We start from the raw sequence: 24,405 nt of genomic DNA on the forward strand, positions 1-24,405 counted from the left end.
AGCCTTGTGATTTTTTTTTTTCAAACATATAATAGAACTTGCTGTGTATCCCAGGGAGAAACTGCAAGTTTACCATATTTTCTACCTTTTTAAGAGCTCACAGTTAGGGACTGGAAAGAAGGCTCCGCAGTTAAGAACACTGACTGCTCTTGCAGAGGACCTGGGTTGGGTTTCCAGAACCTATATAATAGCTCACAAGCATCTGTGACTCCAGTTCCAGGGAATCTGATGCCCTCTTTCTGACCTCTGGGGTACCAGACAACAGACAATACATCCATGCAGAAAAACAAGATACAAATAAAACAAGACAAGGAAACCAAGGTGGTTCACAGTCACAAGGACAGCAAGAGGGGTTCACAGTCAAGAGGATAGCATCAGGTGTTCACAGTCACAAGGACAGCATTAGGGGTTCGCAGTCAAAGGGACAGCATTAGGGGTTCGCAGTCAAAGGGACAGCATTAGAAGTTCACAGTCAAGAGGACAGCATTAGAAAACAGTCACATTTCTTACAAGCCAACAACCTAACACAGTTCTCTAATACTGGGCATAATAAGGCAGTAGTTCAGGAAAGCACACAGGCCGTCTAAGGGAGTACAGGGGTTTCACATGTTGCCAGAGATGTTGCGAGTGGCATACCAAACCTGCCATACTTAGCCTTAATACCTAAGCTCCTCAACTGCACCTCGATTTACTCCCAAAGGGCGCATTTCTCCCTGACAGACACAACACAGATACTTTCTCCAAGTTACGCCTACTGACATAGCACACACCCCATAAGCCAACTAGCAGAATACTAGGACTCACTTGTGTTTTACACATTAGATTCAATTCAAATCTATAAATATGCACTCGACATCACACTGTATTAAAGGAATTTGTTCGAGACAGAAAGGGAAAAGAAATGATCCATGGTTCTCAGGGTGGAGACAAATTTCATGGGCTGATACACTGGAGGAAATGAATGTAGTAGCTGAGTTACTGGTAGGTCACAGTCACAACAGGGAAAGTGACCTGGAAGGAATCTTAGCAGAGCTGAGAGACTGAAGAAAGGACTGGCCAGTGCCCGGTTCCTCCCAGGAGAGACAGCTCCACATCACGTATCGTAGTTCTATGTCAGTGCTGAGGGGTGGTCACTGTCACTGTTTCACAGAGGGGAAGGAAGGCTGCGGTTATCTGTGACCGTGTCCAGGTCACACAGGGGCTCAGGGGTAAGATGAATGCATCAAACTCCACGTCTCATTTCCACTGTTCTCCCAAAGGAGTGAAGTGCGCTGTGCAGTTTGTGCAAACACGGCTGCTACCTTCTGAGCTGAACACAGATGCTTCTTTGATAAATGGCTGTAGCAAACATTTTATCTTTTCTCTACCCAGGTTATTGATACCTTAAACCCAAACACATATCCAGCGTCTGTGACAGCAAGCTTCCTCCCACCCCAATGACTTAGTAGTTTAAAAGATTTTATTTGTGTCCTGCTTCGATTCCTTCATTTTTAAAAAATGATATATGTTTTTATTGTATGTGTCTCTGTGTGTGAATGTGTATGTGCATGCGTGTGTGTGCGTGTGTGTATGTGTGTGTGTGTGTGTGTGTGTGTAAGTACTTTGAAAGGCCAGAAGAGTGTGCTAGATCCCCTGGAAGTACAGTTACAAGCAAGTTTCAGTCAACTGACATGGTTGCTTGGTCCTGGAAGAACAGAATGTGTTCTTAACCTCCAGCCTCAAACAACACCTTCATTTGAAACTAGATTTGTAATCCCATCTGGGGCATTGCTCTTGAACAGGCTTCGCTTTTCTTCTTCCCCTCCTTCAGACTGAGGGTGCCTCAGATCCCAACGCTGCCTACACTCCACCATTGCAGCCTCTAGCCCACCTTGTCCCAGCACCCCACTTACCCAGAACAGTAATGTAAGCCTTGGTAGAGTCGGGAACCACGTCCCCAGGGAGCTCCAGGGCGACAGAGTCCGAAACCACCTCTCCTGTGACCACAGAGAAAAGGTGACATGGTGGTGAAAATCATGGGATTCTGAAGCGAGTTCTGTGATCTAGGGTTTCCTAGGCCCTGTACTCTCGAGCACATCCTATGGGTGCTACGCAACAGTGTTTAAGATGATTCACAGTGGTGTTTTGCTGAAAATAAATTTCAAGGAGCCATACACATGCTTCTTAGGCTTTCCTTTCCTTTCTTTTCCTTTCCTTTTCTTCAAACCCTGCCCTTCAGTTCCTTGATCCCAGCAAGGGTAACAGCCCGGGCTCCCTTTTCCCTCCTAGTCCTGCACGTGCCTCTGCTTTGCTTGTTTGTTTGCTTGGTTGTTTTGTTTTGGTAACAAGGTCTCTCCCTATGTGACCCTTGCTAGCCCGGAACTCCCAGTTTAGACCAAGTTGACCTCAAACTCGTGGGGATCTTCCTGCCTCTGCACTCGACAGGGATTGTAGGGTGTGCCACCACATCCAGCAGACTCCTTTTGTGTATGAGAATCACCTATTGCCCTAAGGACATCAGCCCAGCCACCCTCTCGGGTCCACCCACCTTTCGGACACAGCAATGAGCTGTGAGTCTTCTCCACAAGGACGCCTTCAGGCTGCGTGGTCCAACGGAGTGAGTATCAGGTGAACAGCATGATGGGAACAGAAGCAGGGAGGATGGAGGGGAGGCTCTTCCTCAAGCTCCCACACTTCCCTCAGAATGTAAGAGAACGGACCCTTTCCCAACACAGCCTATGGTTAGAGGAACCCTAAGGAAAGTTTTTTAGAAGCAAGGCTAACAATGGGGTTTGTCGTGGGTTAGAAAAGCATCTGATGAGATCACAAATTCTAATCAGGGAAGCTAATGCTCATCTGAGTATTTGCATTGAGCCTGGCATCACACTGAGCGCTTCCATAGGCCACGTATGTCAGGCAAATAGCTGAGATGGAAGGGCCAACGGAAGAGAACACAGAAACTTCCAGACTGGAGGGAAAGTGTGAGGGCTGTGAATCTGACTGGCAGGGTGGGGCACTGGGCATCCTAGATGGTTGCTGCCTCCGCCTCTGATAGCCATCCTGAAAGATGCTTACCTTGACAAGGACTGGCTTGATGAGAGTGTCGCTCCGGCCTCTGTTAGGGACAACTGCCTTCCGGCCCCCACAGAGTTCATTGCTGTCTACGATCTCTGTACTGATGGTGAAGTTGACATGACCTGAGGGGAGGTAAAGGAAGGGCAGTGTCAGCATAACAACCAGAGGGGCCAGCGAGGCCTCTTCCCCTTGAGACTCTCAAACTGGTGTGGCCCAACCATCACTTGGGACCTTGTCAAGGGGCAAGCTCTAGCTCTGAGGCCTGGGGTGCAGCCTGGATTCTGCACTTCTCAGGTATTCCCAGGTGATACCAGGGATGGGGAGGCAGTGTGGAAGGAGACTTCTAAAGGTGTGGGAGTCCTGCAGTTTGATGGTTACTTCCTTTGGGTGTGGGCTGGATTGAGTGATTCCTTTGAGTAAGGTAGGGTGGCTTTTTGTTGTTTGTTTGATTGGTTGGGTTTGTGTGTGTGTGTGTGTGTGTGTGTGTGTGTGTGTGTGTGGTTTTGGTGCTGAGGGTGGAACTGGGGGCTTTGTGACATAAACTAGGCCATCACTCTGCCATTGAGGCAGGACCCCAAGTGACTTATTTTTAGTGATGAGATAGAGCAGAAGTAATGGGTTAGCCCTTCTGATTGTCACACAAAGGCCGCAGGTTTTCTCTGGTGCGCAGACTTGCCAGCCCAGGGCTCCAGAGAACAGAGGCTTTGCGGTGAAGCAGCCCAGAGAAGACCCCTGTCAGATGTGGAATGGAGGCTGCAGCTCACGGCTGAAGCTAAGAACGTGGCATTCTGTCCATGAACCTGCCAGAAACGGGGCCTCTGAAGTAAGCGGGTTTTCTCTCAAGTCTTCAGGTGAGCCCACAGCCGTGGTTTGAAGCTTGACTGCTTCACGACACACCTTAGTGCCACGTAAACCAGGTGTGGTCACGTATGCCTATAACCCTGGCACTCGGGAGCTCGAGGCGTGGATCCGGAGTTCAAGACCATCCTCAGCTACATAGTAAATTTGAAGCCAGGCCCGAATATATGTGACAGTGTATAAACAAGTATAAACAAGTAAACACTTGTTCTTCCAACCCACTAAATTTTCCAAAAGTTTATAACCATTAAGTCAAAAGACCATCTTTTGATTGTGGGGATTTACTCCATGAGAGACAGCCAGTGGGTTGGTATGAAGATTGAATGAGTTAGTACAGGGGCTGGAAGGATGGCTCAGTGGTTAAAATCTCCAGCTGCTATCGTAGAGGACCCAGGTTCAGTCACCCACATGGTGACTCACAACCATGTATAACACCAGTTCCAGGGATGTGATGTCTTCGTCTGACCTCCCCAGGCTCCTATATGCACACAGCACATGGTGTACTCTGGCACATACACATAAACATAATTATTTTCTAAAAATGGGTGTGTATATTAAAGTAGTCGGAACAGTGTTTGTCCCACAATAGGTCCTTGTCCTGTTGCCAGTACCAAAAGCTCTCCTTTCACACGGGGAATAGTCTTGATTGGGCTCATCTGTTTGCTCGTCTCGTGGAGCCGCCTTTGCTTGTTGACTTATCACACAGCCTCAGAAGGGAACGGGTGGAGGCAAAGAACAGGAGGAAAGCAGAAACAAGCCAACGCGGCAGGGAAACACAGAGGGCTCGGGTCCTGATGGCTCCCCAGCCAGTTAATCCTCTCTTACCCAGCCTGACAGCCGTGATGTCCCAGTGGAAGGTCTTGGCTTCGTCGGCACACAGGCAGCTGGAGGCCTGACCGGCTGCCCTGGAATCCACCTGGTACTCGTCTGATGGGGCCAGGTGAGTCTGAATCTGCATGATTAAGAAAGAAAAGGCACGAGAGTGGAGCTCGAGAGTGCAGGCCTGGAAACCCTAACGCCTTGGAAGGCTGAGGCAGGAAGCTCAAATCCACAGCCCCGGTTAGGCTACAGAGTGAGTTCAAGGCCAAGGGAAGCAACTTTGAGAGCCTCTATTTCAAAATAAAAGCAGGCTGGGAGGTGGGGATAGGGTAAGAGAGGATAGTGGGAGGTGGGAGTGGCCAAAATAAAGTCATGTATGGAATTGTCAAAGAATAAACATATAAATAAACAAACCAACGAGTTCTGGCATGTAGCTTAGTGGTCAGACATTTGGCCAGGGTGTTTGAAGCCATGTGTTCCACCCACAGTATGAAGGAAGGAAAGAAGGGGGGTGGGAGGGAAAGGGGTAGTGACTTAGGGACTCAGGGCTTGTGACACCCACAAGGCATCGCCCAGGGAAGTCTGGCATGCTTCCAATCATGGTGGGCCTACAGGGCTGTACTGCTTCCGGCAGCCCCGCTCTCACCCTGATGCAGTCCTTGAGATAGTTGAAGACCGTGGCCGTAAGACGGAAGGATTCCCCACGAACGACTGAGTAAGGCAGCATCAGGTCAACAAAGAACGGCTGGAAAGTGGTCAGCCCAACAGTAGGGGAGAGGCCAAAGCCTCTGGACTGGGAGGTGCAGAATGTCATAGCCTTCCACTCGGTGATGGTATCAGGAACTGTGACCTGGACCACCTTGTTTCCTGAGTTACTGGGAACACAAGAACCCGAGTGAGGCGCGAGAGCTGAGCGAATTAGAGAGAACTGATCTGCAAATGGAAAAAGAGAGCCGCCTGCACTGGGTGTGAGTCCCCCAGGTGAGGGAGGTGTGCATATACGGGAGGGAGAAGGGGTGGTTCTGTGGCTTGTGGCTTGCCAAAACCGGCACGTAGTCTAAGCATCAGTGTGCATTTGGGGCGAGCATGCTGTCTGCACGACGTGGGTGTGAGATATGAGTCTGTTCCCTGGGGGAGGAGTTCCTGACACTGGGATTTTTGAAATGACGATTCTGAGTTTTCTAGCATCCCTTACCCGACCGGAAATAGTTCCCACAGCCAGGTCTCTGGGAAGTACTGGCGAACCGGAGAACCCTCTGTTTGCTGTGAAGGCGAAGGCGATGCGAACCCAGCCTCCCGGGCAACACTGCCACCTGCTGACAAGGTTTAGAAGACAAATTTGGAAAAGGAAAGACTCATGAGACTGCTAGTAAGAAATTCATAATCAAACTAGAGAACTCATACAAAACAAGAGACCGCCAAGGAGAAGAGAGCTAGAAAGGTCACTGGGGAAGTATGTACCGAGAGCTGAGACCAGAGACCGGACAGATAAGGGACCCAGGCTTCAAGGATTCTTCCTGGAAAGACTCTCTGAAACCATCCTGCATCTATGACCCAGGACCAATCTGAGGTGACAGAAGAGGTTTTCAGAGTTCCGAGCCCTAGGCCAGCAGCTTACCTTCATCCATGGTAGTGGAGCTGTAGAGTGGATGGTGGCGGCTGCAGTCCACTGGCTTCTTGATTTTGGCATTTGATAGAATTTTCAAACCCATGTCCTGACAAGCACCAAAGAGACCAACAAATGACGGTTGTGAAGGTGTCGTTACCCTACCACCCGACCTACAGTCAAGGAGATCAATCCTCAAAGGTTCAAATCTAAATATGTTTTTGTTGTTAATGGTGAGACTAACGGTTATCACCCAGCGTTCAGCCATGGAGACCAGACTCATTAGGTCACTTGTGGTCTGGGTGTGCAGCTCAGTGACAGAAAACATGAGTGGCATTCGAGGCCTTGAGTCCCATCCCCCAAACCACAAAGAAAGGAAGATAACAATTTGTGAGACTTCAATGTGACTAAAAGGACCTAACTAGCTCAATCTTAAATTCATTAAAAATAAAGATGTTTATGCTTCTCCCAAATGTCACTGTGTCCTCAGTATTTGACTTCTGAGGGCCGAGACCATACCAGATTCATCAGTCCTACAAAAATACCAGTGTTACGGAAAGGCAAGCATTAGGAAGAACACACAGAAGAAGTCGTGGAGACATGATCTCGGACATCTCCTGGTTGGACTTGGCTCACACAGCGTCCCAAGCCCTGCTCTTAAAACACCTATCAACTGTTTTATGTGACAATACAGACCTCTGGGTTACCTCCCCCACTGTCCCTTCTCAAGTGTCACCTGTGAGGGCCATGGAGAGAGTTCTAGAACAGCCTCACACAGTGGTTCTTTCGCCAGACAAGTTTTCCAGGCAGAAGAGCCTAGAGAGACTATCTCACACTCAGAGCTTCTCCCACATTCCTTCCCCCCAGTGCCCACGCGAGCCGCTCTGCTTTCTTAGACGTGACGTTCCTGTCCCCTGATCCCACAACCATGGTTTTCCTAAGAGCGAAAGTGTCAGGGCATCTACCTGAAAGAAGCTGAACAGGTCCACGCCTTCAGAGAGCCAGGGTCTCCAGATGATTGAATGACTCCTAAGTCCCTCTCTGGGTGCGGGATCGGAGAGGGGTCGAGGAAAGTCCCATGGGCTGTGTGCCGGGCACTCGTCATATTCAGCTACTTGGTAGGGGTAAAAATTGTACCAGGATGGAAACATCCCATAGACCTGCAATGCGGTGGGGAGAACAAGACCAAGTCAGTACAGCAGGTGGGAGCCACGCCCGTTCTGCCCCACGGCTCATGCTGTCTCGCTTCACTTTGTACAGATTCTTCTACTCTTTCTGCTGTAACCTCCATGGCACTTTCCCGGGGCCTCATGCCTTCTGATTCACCCTTCTTCCTTCTTAGCTTCCATATTACTATGTCCTTCAAATACCTTTATTTTTTCTTGCTTCCTCCTGTCCTTCCCTCCTTCCTCCTTCCTCCTTCCTCCTGTCCTTCCTTCCTTCCTTCCTTCCTTCCTTCCTTCCTTCCTTCCTTCCTTCCTGGCCTCACTATATAGCCCAGGCTGGCTATGAACTGGCAGCCTCACCCTTTCTAGTGCTGCCTTTACAGGTGTGTGCCACCACACAGGGCTCTACTTTCAAATGGCAGCTTTTCTAGCACCTTTCCTTGGGGTGTTACTTCCCCAGGACCCCTGCCCACTGCTGTGTTCGAATGCGGCTAAACCATTCTCTCCACCATCTCCTTTGCCCCAGACCACCTCAGCCCAGTCCCCAGACCACCCACTCACAGAGCTGTTGGTCAGCTCTCTCTCTGGCCTGAGGAGTAGAACACTCTCATCCACAGCCCGGACGGCACACAGGGACCCAGGCGCTGCCTGCAGCCGCAACTCCACCTTTGTTCCCGGGAGCTGCTGGGAAGGCGAGAAGCCAATGGAGACCTGGGGAAGAGAAACGTATGCGGTGGATCAGCCCGGACAGTGGGGGAAACAATAGGACCCGGATAATCAGACAGCAGGCCTCTGCCTGAGATCTAACCTATTCCATCACTGTTAGATCACTTTTTAATTTTTTTATAATTTATTTTATGTGCTTTGGTGTGAAGGTGTCAGATCCCCTGGAACTGGAATTACAGACAGTTGTGAGCTGCCATGTGGGTGCTGGGAATTGAACCTGGGTCCTCTGGAAGAACAGCCAGTGCTCTTTACGGCTGAGCCATCTCTTCAGCCCCACTGTTAGATTATTTATAACATATATTTCTTTGACACTAGAATGTTAGAACAGAGATGGGAAAAGTGGAGAAACTGATAAAGTTTAGAGAAAAAATTGGGGGCAGGAGGATATATGGCCAGCTGTGGTGACATGGGCTTTTCTAATCCCAGCACTTCTTGGGAGACAGAGGCAGGAGGGAGGCCAGCCTGGGCTACATAACAAGATCCTTGTCTCAAAAAATAAAGAGAAGAGAAGGGAAGGAGGAGAAAGGGAGGGAGAAGGGGAAAGGAAGGGAGAGATTGTATGGACCAGAGGTGCAGAACACGGCTACTGGGGCGGCCTGACTATAGTTTAGACTGTTCCTGTCCCTGAACTCATCTTACCCACCCCGGGTGACTTCAGGAGGCGAGAAGAAGAGGAGGAGGGGAAGCAGGAGGAGGCAAGGAAACTGGGGGACCAGTGTAGGGAGAGACTGATTTCAGTATAGACCTAAACCACTAACAACACAAACACAGTGTTACAACCTCTTCCATAGTCTCTTCAGATTGCGCTGAACCCGATTGGTCTCCCACTCTATCAGACATGAGAAGGGAGCTTTCTCTTCACCCAGCTCAATTTCATGACTGTCCTCATGGCCGCCTCACCTGATTGTCGAAGCACGTCTCCATGGAGAACTGAATTTTGTCGGCTATGACACCTCCGCTGGGGAATATCGTGTAGATGACGAGAGAAGGGGAAGGGGCCATTCTGGAGGTGAAGGTCAGCGAGAGGGAGAAGGAGCCTTTTGGTCCTGAAGAGGAAGAGGGGCAGAGGAGCAAGGCTGCACAGCCAGCCACCCATCCACGCTCTTCTGCAGTGTCTGGGGACGCTTCAGGGTCCACGCTGTCCCTCCTTTCTTGTTAGTCTCTCCTCCAGCTGCCTTTGCACACGGGAGCTCTTCTCCAGGACTGTCCCACATCTCCCTCCCAGAAGCATGTGCCCTCACTCACCTTTCTCTTTAACCTTCAGGTGTTTCTGCCCCGCCATCTGCAAACTCCCTTTCCCTGTTACCTATCAAAGAGGGAATAGATAAATAAATAAATAAATAAATAAATAAATAAATAAATAAATAAATGTCCGGTAGTCAGTGTCTTTGCTCTGGGTCCTACCTGGGGAGCATACCTGTCCCCCACCATGAACTCCAGCTCCTTGCACACTTCCAGAGCCTGCACAGTGCCTCACCTAGCAGCTATCGGCTTATCAGAGGCAGGGTGCCGCCTGCCCACAGGGCCTGATGGCTCAGCTCCAAGTAGAGGCTTGGCTGGGAGCCAATGAGGGTGGCGAGAAACAAAGGACAGACAGCATAAAGAAAATAAAAGAAAAGAAAAGAAAGAAAAGGATCCCTCACAGCAGAAGTCCAGGACTTCTCTAGGATCTCCAGATCTTATTGTTTTATAATCCTTGTTGTATAAAGTCAGCTAATGACCGTTCTTTATTACAGTTCAATTCAGTGGATCTTCCACTGTCTGAGCTGATCTGGCTCACCGGAGGGGAATGAAATGCTGCCTCCCCAGCATTTCCTGTGTGTTCTCACTTGCAACAGAACCCCCACCTTTCCCCAGTGCTCACTGCCAGTTCTCGGCCATCAACTGGCTCTGAGAATGCCTTCCTCGGACCCAGTCCCCCAGCCTCGCCTCCCACCCCTGTCCTGAGAACGCTGTCTGTATTCTCACTGTGACTTATTTTGTTCACACCCCTCCCCACGTTGCCAGGCCAGGATGGGTGTTTATAGGTTGCCAGAGACGGTGAAATGACAGACATCATCCGTGTGATCCAGAGGAGGCAAAATCCCAGAAACTGAGCATGGGGGAACAGAGAGATTCAGTCTAGGTCATGCCTCCTGAGGTTTATCTGAGCCTAGTTCCTTTTGTCGCCATGAACAATCAGTAACATGCTTATCTCTACACGCTGCTTTCTCCCTACCAGTTTGGGATTTTGCTTCCCCACTGAGGCTGCTGTCAGGGTCAATTTTCAGTTTATAACATTGCTTTGACTATAGTCCAGAAGCCAGGCAGTAATGGGCATGCCTTTAAACCCAGCACTTGGGAAGCAGAGCCAGCTTGGTCTACAGAGCAAGTTCCAGGACATCCAGGGATACACAGAGAAACCGTGTCTTGAAAAACAAATAAAGAAAAGAAAGAAAGGATGTAATCCAGTCCTAACAGGATACATAGCTCAGTGAGTCAAGAAACCTGTGTTTGAGCCCCAAAAACTCATAGAAAGGTAGGAAAGAGAGAACCAGTTCCACAGGGTGCTCTCTGGTTTCTATGTGCTCACCACACATGCACGCACGCACACGTACACACACACACACACACACTCACACACACACTGTATTATGTATGTGCATGGCAGTGAAGGACTAGGGGTACAACTCAACGGTAGAGTCCTTGCTGGGTTCAATCACGAGCAGTAACAAAAAACTCTAACTAAAAATTGAGCAATGAACTACAGAATGAAATCATTTCTGAGTCCCACATTCTTTCCCTCGGCTCCCACTCAGCTACCTTGCTCCAACCCCAACCAGCAACATTTTCTCATTTGGTTTTTCCTACATAGTCACAATGGGTTCCTTTTTTAAAAACTCTTTGACATTAACCCCCCATCCCTGGCTTTATTTCAAGATGGTGCAATACAGTTGCCAGTACAGGTTTACACACCAACAGAAGCAGAAGAGGACGGCACCACCAGTTTCTACACAGATCTACAGAATGAGGTCAGCAGGGCGCATAAGAATGGCATACTAATCGCTATGGGTGACTTCAATGCAGGAGTGGGATCCAGAGAAAGAATGGACTATATTGTCGTGGGAACATATGGATTCGGACAAAGGAACAATAGGGGGGAATGGCTGCTTGATCTCTGCTATACAAATGATTTGTACGTATCCAACACAAAATTCAAGCAGGCCAAACCATCAAGATGCTGGACATGGGAATTCCCTGACAAATGCACACACAGCCAAATTGACTACATTCTGGTCAGCAGGAAGTGCTTATCTAGCATCCAAAATAGCTGATCATTTCCTAGTGCTGACTTAGGGTCAGATCACCAACTTGTTATGGCCAACATTTATCTGAAATTTAGGAAAGGCATGCCAGGCAAGACGAACCGGAAGATCGATCATAAACAACTGATGAGCCCAACTGTACGGAGAGAGTACAGGAGAACGGCTGAAAAGCAGAGGAGGAAACTCGTTAACAACTTTTTACAAATATAAAGAACGAATGACAGAAAATCAAAAGCCATACAGGAGGCTTCAAAGGAGACGATTGGTTATGCAAAAAGGCCAACACCAGTAGAATGGCTTACTGCAGAGGTGATCAACCTGGCAGAAAAAAGAAGGAAGCTAAAGAGCAAATGAAGAGGCAGTCTGCAGGCAGCAAAACACCGCAACTATCTGTGCCAAAAGGTCAAAAGGAGAGTGACGGATAGAGAGTGTATGTACCGGTGTATGCAAAGAGGTCCAAGAGGCTAGACTCCATGATAAAACACATCTTATCTACGAAGCTATCAGATGGATAACTGCCAGATATGTTCTGCAGATTCAGGTGATGAAAGATGAGCAAGATTATTTATTAACAGAACCAGGAGAAGTAAAGCAAAGATGGAGACAATACTTTGGACACCTTATACAATGTCCCTAATGCTATCAACATAGATGACAACGAGAAACACTTCAGCAGCCACTCAAATGCCAGAGGCAATGAGGAAATATTAAATACAGACAGGAGTGAGATAGAGAAAGCTATCAAGACAGAAAAATGTAAGAAGACCCCAGGCAAGGATGACATCACAGTGGAGGAGCTGGAGATACCATAGGCTCAGGGGCCAAGGTGCTTCTCAGACTCTTCAGAGAGATCTGGGAACACGAAGGGATTCCCACGGAATGGAAGCACTCGGCCACAATTCCCATACACAAGAAGAAGGACAAACTGAACTGTTCAGATTCCAAAGGCATTAGTCTGTTGTTACGTAGCAGCAAGATCTCCTTCTCCATTATCCTGCAAAGGATCAAGGTCAGAACAGAGGAAATCCTAGCAGAGGCCCAGTGCAGATTCAGAGCTAACAGGAGCACAATTGATCAGATCTTCACTTTGAGGCAACTGGCAGAAAAATACGAAGAATCTGGAAAAAGCATATGTCTGTTACATCAACTTCAGGTATTCGATAGCATTTGGAGGAAAGGATTTTTGGGAAACCATGAGGTTCTCCAGGTACCCAGAGAAAATGATAATACTAGAAAATGCCTCTAAAGATACCTTTGCGTCAGTCAAAGTCTGTGGAGAACTAAGCGGTCAATCTAAGACAATCCTAGGGGTGTTGCAGGGATGCGTCCTCTCACCGCTGCTCTTCTATATTCCTGGAATTAGTAAGAGCAACAGCCCGGGAGGAGGAGATAAGAGTGCAGATAGGTGGTGTGTGAATCAATAGCTTGCGTTCCGCCTACAGTATAGCACTACCTGTTGACAGTCCAAATGAGCTGTAGAGACCATGGAAAATAGAATGGTGGAAGTCAGTGAAAACCTTGGTAGGAAAGCAAGCATTGAGAAGCCTGAGATACAACACATAGGAAGGGCACACAGGATTTTACCTTTGCAATAAAGAACCAGAACCTCAAACAAAGAGCCAACTTTGTCTATCTGGGAGGAGACCTATGTTAAAAGGCGGGAACTATTTCAGATGTCAAGAGGCGAATAGGGAAAGCGAGGGCTGCATTCCAGCCACTAGGAAAGGTTTGGTCAGCAAGAGACATAACGACAGCAACAAAATTACAAGAATATGAGACACTTGTCCTGAGTTGCCTTCTTTACAACTCTGAAACCTGGACAATGAAACGCTCCTCAGAACAGCGGCTGAATGTGTTTGAGATGGCATGTCTCAGGATGATCCTAAGCATTACACAAAGGGACAGGCTGCACAATGATGACTTTAAGAAACATCTCCATCTACAGAAGGAAGTATAACTACAGGATACAGCAATGGTGCTTGAGATACTTCAGTCATGTTATGAGAATGAATGGTGGCAGATCCCCGAACACAGCACTGCTTGGAGAGGGCACGGGATAAGGCGAAGAGGAAGGCCTGAAAAACGCTGGGTAGACAGCATAAAGGAAGACTGTGGAACCTTGGGTATGACAATAACACAAGCATCTAGGACTGCTCAGGCTAGGAACAATTGGAGAACCGCCGTAAACGGACTACCCATGTATGCTTAAACATTGCTGGGGCATAAAAGATGATGATGGTGTGCAGATCTGGACACATTACTGCATCCAGGCTTCACTGATTGCTGAAGTTCAGAACTTGTAGCTGAGGAGTGTTTAAAGGATTACCTGTGTGCTGCTTAAAAGACCAGTTGAAAGACGACTGTAAAAACCTTTTATTCTTTTGCCTTTTCGAGACTGGGTCTTGCTGTGGAGCTCAAGCTAGCCTTGAAGTTGGAAGCAATCCTTCTGCCTCCGTCGCCTTAGTGCTGAGACTCCAGGCATGGAGACCACATGCCTACCTGGGTTTTGTTGGTTGGTTGTTGAGATAGGATTTTGTGTAGCCCAGGCTGGCCTTAAACTTCTGATCTCCTGTCTCTAACTCCTGAGCGCTGGGATTCTAGGTATACACCACCATCCCCAGCTTCGGAAGTCTTAACTTTTGAAACACATCTCTCCACTTCAGCAATTATACACATGTCCTACATCATTTCTCCATCAAGGCATCTGGCTCTCCTCTCTGGCTGACTCCGTCTCAATAGCCTTTCACAAGCCCCCGTCTCCCAACTCACGTAGTAGGAGACGATGACTTCTTGGTTTGGTCTAGCATCCTCTGGATCGATGGAATAGTCCACTAGCACCTCCTGGGTTTGGCCACACCTCACCAGGCCACTTGGCCGCCGGATGCCCAGGAAGCTGCGGGTGGTGTTGTAGAACGGTTGCAGGTGCAGATAGGCATTTTGGTAGTAACGAGGAACTACCTCTGGATTATATACCGCATCCTCCAGTTGGAACTTGCCCTGAAAGGAGAAGAAAAGAGGAGAGGAGAGGAAGGAAGGGGAGGGGAGGGGAGGAAAGAAGAAGAGAAGAGAAGAGAAGAGAAGAGAAGAGAAGAGAAGAGAAGAGAAGAGAAGAGAAGAGAAGAGAAGAGAAGGAAGAGGAGGGAAGAGGAGGAAGAGGAGGAAGAGGAGGAAGAGGAAGAGGAGAAGATGTGTATTCCTAATTGCAGAGCTCTTTCTTTCCAATTTTCACTTCCTGAGAATTTTTACAAATGACAAGTGGGCATTTTCCTAGAGGCCCGGCCAAGGACAGATGGCCATCTACAAAAGGTGTGTGCAGGAAGATTGTGATGTAGAAGACAAGGGCAGGAAGGCTGATTAGAGTTTTGGGGCAATATACCTTCTTAAGACTTGTGCCAGCTGGGTAGATAAGCATGACCAAGTTTATATTTCAGAGATAAAGAAAACTAGGTATAGAGGACGAGGAGGTTGAAAAATAGTTATTTCTGAAAGCAACGACTGACTGAAGCCTGGAATAAATATCCAGTTAAATTAGCTACAAGACAAATTGTATGAGCTTGCTTAGTCAGTGCTGCCGAATGACTCCCACAATGGCTCCAGTTTGTCGTAGATCTGTACCAATATTTTTCATCAGGTAATCATATAGTGTCCTCCTATGGGTCCGCCACATAACTCACTGACAGCAACAGGATGTCAGCATATGCCAACCAGCGACTTGGAAAAGTCCTGGTGGGTCAGTTTTGGACCTTGTGCTTCCTCCCGGCTGTGAGCATACACATGGACTAGCAGGCTGGGAAATGAGAGGCGGAACGCCAGCTTGCAGCCTGCGGGCCCATGGACATACACAAAAGTCCCCCAGGATCATCTGCCACAGGGATGGATGGGTGGTGGGTGCCTTCCAGTCTTTAGCCGCGATGTGTGACTGCTTTGTGGCACTCACTGCTCAGCCATCCAGCTAATCACGAATATAACCAGCCTTCCCTCCACATGGTCTGAAACCCACTTGCATCATGAATGTCCCCCCAAAGCCTTGTGTCATGGGCTTGGTTTCCAGCCTGTGGCACTACTGAAAAGTGGAATAACCTTTAGGAAATAGAACCCTATGAGGGGGCACCCTTAAAAGGATATTAGACCCTGGTACCCCACCCTCCTCACCCCCCACTTTCTGGCCATCATGAGTTGAATACTTGTCCCCTACCCTCTGCTCCTGCCATGACACACTGTGCCACCACAGACCCAGAGCCACAGGGCCAACGTGATCATGGACTAAAAACCATTGAACCATGAACCACATTAAAGGTTTTCTCTTTTCAAGTTGGTTATTTTAGGTGTTTAGTCATGATGGTTGAAAACTGACCCCAGAGAGCCATTTTTACTAGTAAGAGGGAAAGGGAGGAAGAAGACTTCACTCAGAACCACTTCCCTTCCTACTTGGGTTTCAGGTCCAGCCTCGATCAGAAAGGAGGACAGACTATAAGCGGTGTAGCGATTCGGGTATGAGGGTTGTCATCTGATTAATACTAAAAATCGAAAGAGTCTAAGAGAAACCTTTTGTGGGACCAGTGAATGACAGTGTGGATGCTACATGCCAAGGGAGAACTGCAAAGAGAAGTCTCGAGCCTTTCCTCAGGAGGGGAGTCCCTCTCTCATCTGGGATGGTGCTCCCCAGGGCTCACCTCCAGAGAAATGTCTGTCCCATTCCAGGTGGCTGTGTCCAGCGTGAAGGGAGCAAGACCCTCGTTGTCAGTAGTTAGGCTCTGCGTGGTGGTTCCATGTCTTCCGTAAACCATCAGGAATACCGGATGATTCTTGAGGAGGGAGTCATCATGGCCTCTAACTCTTATCTGAGGAGTGAAAGTTACTGAGGTTTTAAAGTTAAGTTTGGAGGAGACCTCCTGGAGCGGAAACTCTAAGAGCACTTTTCAGGAAAAAGCCTAGGAAAAGAGGGATACATCTCAAGCATTGAGAACCCCCCCTGAAGTTGTCGGTTTGGTTTTTGAGAGGAGGTCTTAGGCATCCCTAATTGGCCTTGAATTCATTGTGTAGCTAAGAATAACATTGAGCTTCTGTCCCTCCTGCCTCTACTTCCCCAGTGCTGACGTGACAGCCATTCACTGCCACACCTGGATAATGGGGTTCTGGGGCTCAGGCCACAGCTGGGTTTGTGCATGGCAGGCGAATACTCTGACAGCTGTGCCTCTGACAGCTGTGCCTCTGACAGCTGTGCTGTGCACCCAGGCCTAGAAACACAGGAGTAGCAGCCTGTGTTAGCCTGGTGTAGAACTTGGTTGGCTGTGTAGCCTTTCACCGGCACAGACCCCTTCTGAGGCTCTGTGCATTGTTTGGATTCTATTTAAATGTTGGTTTATTTATTTATATCTATAGATAGAATAGGCTCGCTATCTAGATCAGCTGGCCTCAGATGTGAGGGTTTTTTCTTCCTTTTATTTCTTTTCTGTTTTGTTGTTGTTGTTTGGTTGTTTGGTTTTGGTTTTTTTGAGACAGGGTTTGTCTTGAAACTTGCTCTGTAGACCAGGCTGGTGTTAATCTTGTCCAGATACAGGAGCCCAGGCTAAATGATTTCCATGGAGTACTGCAGCTCTTAAATTCAAAGACCTGGGCCTTAGGAGATGACTCAGCAGTTAAGAGCACTGGCTGCTTTTGCAGAGGACCCAGCTTCAGTTCCCAGCACCCACATGGCAGCTCACAACCATAGAAGAGCCCATTTCCAGGGAATCCAACACACTCTTGGGTCTTCCACAGGTGATGCATAGATACACATGCAGAAAGATCACCAAAATAAATTAACAATAATGATAATAAACTTTTAGAAAGAGGAAGACAGGAGGATGACGGCTCCATCTCTGGTCTTATGAATGGCCTAGAATTTCACTCTGATGTTGAAGACACCAGAAAAGGAGTTAAGATGCTCATTGCGGACAGATTGGTCATATGAGAGACCTATGGAAAGTCACTAGTCACTCTCTCTTGTCTCAGTTCTGTTATTTGTAAAGTGGGGCCAAATGACAGTGTCTACCTTGTAGGAGTATTGTAAGGATTAAATACGTAAAGGGACATAAAGCATCTAAGGTGGCAGGAAGGGGTGGGAATGACTAGTTCAGTTTGATGAGTCTTTGATGTTGGTTGGTTGGTTGGTTGGTTGGTTGGTTGGTTGGTTGGTTGGTTGGCTGGCTTGTCTGGGTCTGTGAAAAGACAAATTAGCATACCTTTCCACTGAAGGGGAAACTGGGGTAATAGAAATTGTTAGTGTCTTCGAAGGTCATGGATCCCATCTTTGAGGAAATGAAGACATCCTGGGTGGTATTGGCCTCCAGTCCTGCAGAAGGAAACAGATAAGCCATGTCCTGAGTCCTGGGATTCTCATCTTCATGTTGAACATAAAATTCCAGAGAGGATGGTGTCATGGGAAATACGAAGCTATTTTTCTGACCAAATGTCAAAGCAAATCGACTCTATCTCCCCAAGCTTTGGGGGAGGTAACTAACAGATGGCAGGAGTGTCTGGGACTTCCCTGGACTCAGGACTAGGATTGGGCGCCCCCTTCTACCTTCTTTTCCTCCTTCTCCTTCTTCTTTCCTTCTTCTTGTTGCATTTTATTTACGGGATGCTCACATTTTATTTATTTACTTACTTATTTTGTGTGTGTTTGTGTGATGTTGTATGTGCACCATGGCTTACAGGAGTCAACTCTTTCTTTCCACTGTGTGAGCCTCAGGGATTGAACTTGGGACATCAGAATAGCGGCAGGCTCCTCCATCTCTGGGCTGTCTCACCGCCTCCCTCTGGTTTCTTTACGAGTCAGGCAGCACCCTCTTACCTGTTCCTTCCTCCACCACCGAAGCCACAATATTAATGCTGTGGCTGTACATATATCCGGTGAGGTTGAAGGTGGACATGTCCACAGAGGCGGAGAAGCATCCGGCTTTGTCAGCCTGTGGGGCAATCAGAAAGAAACAGTCTAACGATGTGTCATAGAAGCGCATAGCTGCTAATCTCCATGCCTCAGTTTCTTCAAGAGAGAAAACCCTGCTGCGACATGAGAATACATCATTGTGCGCAAAGCCAGCCTGGTCTACAAAGCGAGTTCCAGAACAGCCAAGGCTACACAGAGAATATACAGCATACACAGGCACAAGACAGCATCCTTGAAACTCTGAGATACAAGAAGCGGAAGGGAACTGGAAACAGGAATCTTTTGGGGTTGAGGTTAATGTCCTGGCTCCAGTGCAAACTGAGAAGCTGCATTCCACTGAGGAGAGCTAGTGTTTAAATGGGTCTGGGTGACCCCACATACGCACACACACACCACATTACACCCCCCCACATACACATACACCCCACATATACACCACACACACTTCACCACCATATACACACTCACACCACACACACACACCACCACATACATACACTCCCCTACACATACACACACACCAGCACACACACCCCACCAAATACACACACCCACCACCACATACGCACACACCACATACATATCTCCCTACCACCACCGCACACACACACAACCACACATACACACACACACACACACACACACACACACCCCACACACATACCACACACACCTACACCCCACCAGAGCTTTCAGTCTGAGCTTCTCATTGCGTTCCCACACTGGGGTTCACTGATGCTATGAAATACACCATGAAAAAGGTTCCTCTTTGAATTCCAATTGCTCACCTGTCCCGAGAGGTTTCTGCATCTGTCAGGAAGCTGCTCCTGGTCGGCTTCTCGGTACCAGTAAGTGTGTGCCTTCTGACACATCGAGACCTGCACTGTCCCTTGAATAGGCTTTCCATATGTGTATCTGGTTTTAAACAAACAAGCAAAAACCCACAAGGAGACAGTTATGAAACTCTCTGAGATACACACACGCACACACACACACACACACACACACACTCCCCTCCTTCCCACACTCCGTCTCAGGTGCTCCGACCATCATGTGATGTTCCAGCTCTTTCCTTGGCTTCTTTTCTCAGAGCCTGAGTGTTCCCATTATACTCAAACACCACCACGTGGACACAGAGATCTCTCTCTGCCTCCTTTCTCCTGCCCTCCCTCTTTCTTTCTTCTTTCTTTCTTTCTTTCTTTCTTTCTTTCTTTCTTTCTTTCTTTCTTTCTTTCTTTCTTTCTTCTGTGATACTGAGGATTCAACCCAGCGCTTTGCCAAATGCTCTGCAAGCCCTGAGCCCCCAGCTCTTCTCCGTGTTCCTTTTTATAAGACAAAGTCTCACTAAGAGCCTGGCTGGGGCTGCCTTGAAATTTCTCTGCAGCCCTGGCAGACTTTGAACTTTCAATTCTCTGCCTCCCGTTCCCAGCAATTGGGAAGACATGCTGCTCTACCAGACCCAGCGTGCCTTTCTTTCATTGCCCTGGGGAATCAGTGTTGGATTCGCTGCACAGAGGAAATTAAACCCATAATCTTGACTCAATTAATAACGGAACGTGAGAGCACATGGGTGGTTATAAAACTTCCTGCATGACTCACGACTCCAAGCCGCATCAAATCACCAACCTCTCATGCTTCCTCAGGCCCCGTGTCTCCACCAGCGCCAAAGCATCCCAACTTACCTGCCACAGACTTTTACAAAGAAGGATTCCTCCACGGTTGATAACTGCTTTGGTTCCAACACTTCTACCTTGAACCTGGGCAACACTGGGGAGAGCAGAAAGAAACACACGAGGTCCTGGTGTAACTACTAGGTAATAAAGGAGTAGGGAAATAGTGACAGTTCAACTAACTAGTTAGTTAGTGGAGTGCTATTTTTTAAAAAAAGTTCCTGTAGTTAGACTCAGCACTGATTAAAAGCAGGAACAAGCAATCCCTTCCCCTTGACGTTACTTTACTGGTTTTGAATCAAGCCTTGCCCCATGCCTGCCCTTGTGCGTTCCCTGACCTACCGTATTCCTCCACACTGAACGTGCCGAAGGTCTTGCCCTCAGCCACTGCCACTGTATAGGTGCCCAGCGTTGCCTCTGGTGCCAGTTGAAAGGATAAATCTGCAATGCCTTGCTGCGGGGCCACCTCCAGCCACTGTGCAATCCTGTTGTTATTTGGGTCCTGTGTCCAAACAAAAAGAAACCGCATAAGGAGGCTGGCTGCTTGGTGTCCAGCTCTGCATGGCCAAATCAGGGAATGAATTCTACCCATTGCTGGTCAGGCTTCCTCCAAGAGAAAGAGGCAGAATTTGGAGCGCTGGATCAGCAGTTGAGGTCACTGGTTGCTCTCCCAGAGGACCTGGGTTCAATTCCCAGCACTTACGTGGTGGCTCATAGCCATCTTTAACTTTCGTCCCAGGGGACCCAAAACAATACGATTACTTATAAAAAGGTATATATATATATATTCCCCTGTGTCATTTATGACTTTGTTGTAAATCCAGCCTCATTCAAGAGAAACCCTTTTCTCTCTGAGTTCTTGTAGACATTGCCACTGGCTTCATAAAATAGACTTTAAAGTCCTACCCAGCAGAAGTGTTTGCTCATGTTTAGTTTTCTTAAGATACAAGGCTGAGGAAATTGATTGGAAGCTGCCTAAAACATGGGTAATTTTCTCAAAAAAAAAAAAAACAAAAACCACAGTGGTCTTGTACTTTGGGACATTTCTAAATGGTATCTGAGTTATCATTCAACTCAAATACTGAGACTTTCTCTCCGAAAGGCGCTATGGCCTGAGACGAACAGGGACAAACAGCTGTGTGGTTCTGCATGACATCGCACAGAGAGCAGCCACAGCGGCGTCCTTCTCGACAGAGCTCCAGTCTCAGTGCACAGGTCGGTGGAGAAACGACAAAGGAAAGAGCGTGGGTGGACCTATAGATCCTGGTGATGGAGCAGAGCCTGGAAACTCTGGGCCAAGGCCGGAATAGTCTTCTGCCTTGAACTTGCTTCCCAGCTCCCAGGAGAAGAGATACTGGTGCTTACCTGCAGCTCCACCATGGAGTACTGGAAAGAGAAACCAGAGAGCACAGGTTAGCGTGCAGCATGGGTTCATTCCCTGAAAGCACCCGCCTAGAGGACTCCTCCATCCCCTCGAAGCCAGAGAGCACAGGTTAGCATGCAGCATGGGTTCATTCCCTGAAAGCACCCGCCTAGAGGACTCCTCCATCCCCTCTGGCCGGCACCCCCTCTTCTGCTTGGCTACTTTGTGCCCTGAGAAGAGTAACCCCGAGACTCATCCAGTACAGAGAGAGAGGTCTCCTCAGTGGATTGCCGGTCTTAAAGGGTTTGAAGAACGACAGCTCCAGTCCCTGAAGGGAAAGGCTAATGCCCAGGCCTCCCATGCTTTAAACCTCTTCTAGGGAGCAAATGCTTCCTGGCACCTTCTTTTGACACCTGAAAGCCTGTGGGCAGGAGCGACCTCACTTTCACCTGTGGTAAAATTATTTTTAAAAGCCAGGCGGGTGGTGGCGCATGCCTTTAATCCCAGCAGTCGGTGGCAGAGACTGGTGGATCTCTGAGTTCAAGGCCAGCCTGCTCTACAGAGTGAGTTCCAGGACAGGCTCCAAAGCTACAGAGAAACCTTGAAACACACACACACACACACACACACACACACACACAAACAAAAACAAATTTATTTTTAGAAAAAATTTAAAAGTGGCCCACTGAAAAATCTTGTACAGTTTCCTCTAACGGTGGCTGATAAGTGAAGGCTAACATCGCACATTCGTAGTTAGGGGCTCAGAGAAGGTGTGTGGTCATTCAAAAGAAGCCAGCTTACATCTAACTCTAAAAGCGGTGTGAAATCAAGACAGTGCACACCACTGATCTTGGGTGAGAAGCATGCGGTGCTAACCCTCCCTAAACACACGTGTAGATGACATGAGGAAGAAGAGTTCTCTTCAAGAGCCGGGAGGCGTGAGGGGGGCAGCAAGATGGCTCAGTGGGTAAAAGCATTTGCTGCCAAGTGTAGGACCTGAGTTCAATCCCCAGAACACACAAGGTAGACCTCTGCAGGCTGTCTTCTGACTGCTACCTGGGTGTCATGGCCCTCACGTGTGCGCACATAAAAAATGCAATTTAAAATCGATGTTAAGAGCCAAAACTAAGATCAAAGTGACACAGACCTGGAGCTTTTTAGACAACCAGGAGACAAATATCACTCTTATTGCTATGGAGACTCTTACTGCTCCTGGAGGAGGAACACTATGAAGTTACAAAGTACTTTTTAACACGGGGCACAAGAGTTAGGGAGGAGGCCAATCAGCCAGAGGTTTCTGGGGGGAACTGAGTGGAGCAATCATTGGTTTACCTGGACTATAGTTTATTATATTTATTTTGTGTGTGAGTGTGTGTGTGAGTGTGTGTGTAAGTGTGTGTCTGTGTGTCTGTGTGTGTGTATCTGTGTGTGTATCTGTGTGTGTATCTGTGTGTGTGTGAGTGTGTGTGTGTCTGTCTGTGTGTGTGTGTAGGTCAAAGGACAGCTTCCAGAAGTTGGTTTTCTTTTTCTACCATGTGTGCCCCAAGGACTGAAGAACTCAGGTCATCGGTCTTGGCTGCAAGCACCCTTACTCACTGAGCCATCTTGCCGGCCCATTTCGGCTATAATTTAGTGATCTTGGTATAAAATATTGTGTTATCTATTTATTTGATGGTGCAGGAGCGAGATGGCATCTCGGGTAGCTCAGGCTGACCCTCAGCTCACTATGTAGATGAGGCTGGCCTTAAACTTCTGATACTCCTCTTTCCTCTCTCTCTTCTGAGTGTAAAATCACTATGTTCCTTAAACTTGTCATTCTGTCCCATGGCTTCCTGGTAAAATCCCTTTTGTTAATGTCGCTTCTCAAGCCAGAAGGATCTGTGTAAATGGAATAGGAGGGGGAATGTCATTTTAGAGGAGATGCAGCCTGCTAACAAACCCTACAACCTTTTCACAATCTGGGCAGAGGAAAAGGTAACAGGGGTAGCTAATGAGATCAACCTCCAGGGGGCAGTAGAGTGTAAGCACTGGCTGAGACTGTGCCTGCAGTTTTGAAATCAGTACCCAGTAATAGAACAAACTTGGCTATAGAAGGGTTTCTGGTGGTAGAAAAGAGAAACTAGGAGACTGTTGGAAAAGAAGGTAGTTATGGCTGCCAACCTGTAAAAGCACACGGGGAAAGGAATTTCTGAAGCCATGGAAACAGAAAACAGAAAGATGCCCTTCCTGTTTTTAAGTTCCACTTGAACACACGGGAAAGACTGCAGTGGAAAATCCAAGGGGTAAGGACCAAATCTTGTTAAAATAAATAAATAATAAATAGATAAATAAATAAAACAAAACCACCACAGCGTGCCCCAAACAAGATGAACCCCAATACAAAAACTTATGACCAGGGTGTGACTCCTTGGGGAATGCATGCCTAACATTGGGCAGACCCTGGGTTCCATATCCCACAACACGAAAAATGAAGATTTTAGGGAAAGGCCCCATGTTAAGGATTGAGCTGGAGGAATATTGACGTATATTTGCCAAGTGTAACCAGCGTTCAACTTTCCGCTGCCAATGTTGCCAGAAGAAAACCGACTACTCTATAGACTGCCTTATTTATTATCTTGCCTCTTAATTTTTGCTTATTTGGGTTTTTTAATTTGTTTTTTACTGTCTTGTTTTGTTTTGTCTTTTGGTTTTTCGGGACAGGGTTTCTCTGTGTGGCCCTGGCTGTCCTAGAACTCAGTATGTAGATCAGGCTGGACTTGAACTCAGATATCCACCTGCCTCTCTCCTGAGTGCTGAGATTAAAGGCATGAACTAACACACCTGGCATTGCTTCTTAATTTTTATAACGATAGTGGAATATTTTTATTTTTTCCTTTTACTAAGTATCTCTCTCTCTCTCTCTCTCTC

At 47.8% G+C, this 24,405-nt stretch overlaps 1 protein-coding gene across 1 annotated transcript in view; it reads right to left on the bottom strand.

Annotated features, from left to right (window-relative positions):
- The window catches only part of A2ml1 (alpha-2-macroglobulin like 1), a 43,069-nt gene that overhangs the window by 16,035 nt on the left and 2,629 nt on the right, over window positions 1-24,405 (bottom strand). Inside the window, exons 5-23 of the mRNA XM_026788248.1 lie at window positions 21,501-21,521; window positions 20,478-20,637; window positions 20,148-20,232; window positions 19,254-19,380; window positions 18,370-18,484; window positions 17,759-17,868; window positions 16,208-16,375; window positions 14,304-14,531; window positions 9,475-9,535; window positions 9,130-9,275; window positions 8,065-8,214; window positions 7,303-7,497; window positions 6,350-6,446; window positions 5,927-6,047; window positions 5,378-5,606; window positions 4,738-4,864; window positions 3,055-3,176; window positions 2,528-2,579; window positions 1,893-1,976 (exon numbers count right to left, since the gene is read on the bottom strand). Of these exons, the coding sequence (XP_026644049.1) occupies window positions 1,893-1,976; window positions 2,528-2,579; window positions 3,055-3,176; window positions 4,738-4,864; window positions 5,378-5,606; window positions 5,927-6,047; window positions 6,350-6,446; window positions 7,303-7,497; window positions 8,065-8,214; window positions 9,130-9,275; window positions 9,475-9,535; window positions 14,304-14,531; window positions 16,208-16,375; window positions 17,759-17,868; window positions 18,370-18,484; window positions 19,254-19,380; window positions 20,148-20,232; window positions 20,478-20,637; window positions 21,501-21,521 (2,398 nt within the window). The remainder of the gene's footprint in view (window positions 1-1,892; window positions 1,977-2,527; window positions 2,580-3,054; window positions 3,177-4,737; window positions 4,865-5,377; window positions 5,607-5,926; window positions 6,048-6,349; window positions 6,447-7,302; window positions 7,498-8,064; window positions 8,215-9,129; window positions 9,276-9,474; window positions 9,536-14,303; window positions 14,532-16,207; window positions 16,376-17,758; window positions 17,869-18,369; window positions 18,485-19,253; window positions 19,381-20,147; window positions 20,233-20,477; window positions 20,638-21,500; window positions 21,522-24,405) is intronic.

Source organism: Microtus ochrogaster, unplaced genomic scaffold, assembly GCF_000317375.1.
Source record: "Microtus ochrogaster isolate Prairie Vole_2 unplaced genomic scaffold, MicOch1.0 UNK1, whole genome shotgun sequence".
In the NCBI taxonomy this organism is placed as follows: domain Eukaryota; kingdom Metazoa; phylum Chordata; class Mammalia; order Rodentia; family Cricetidae; genus Microtus; species Microtus ochrogaster.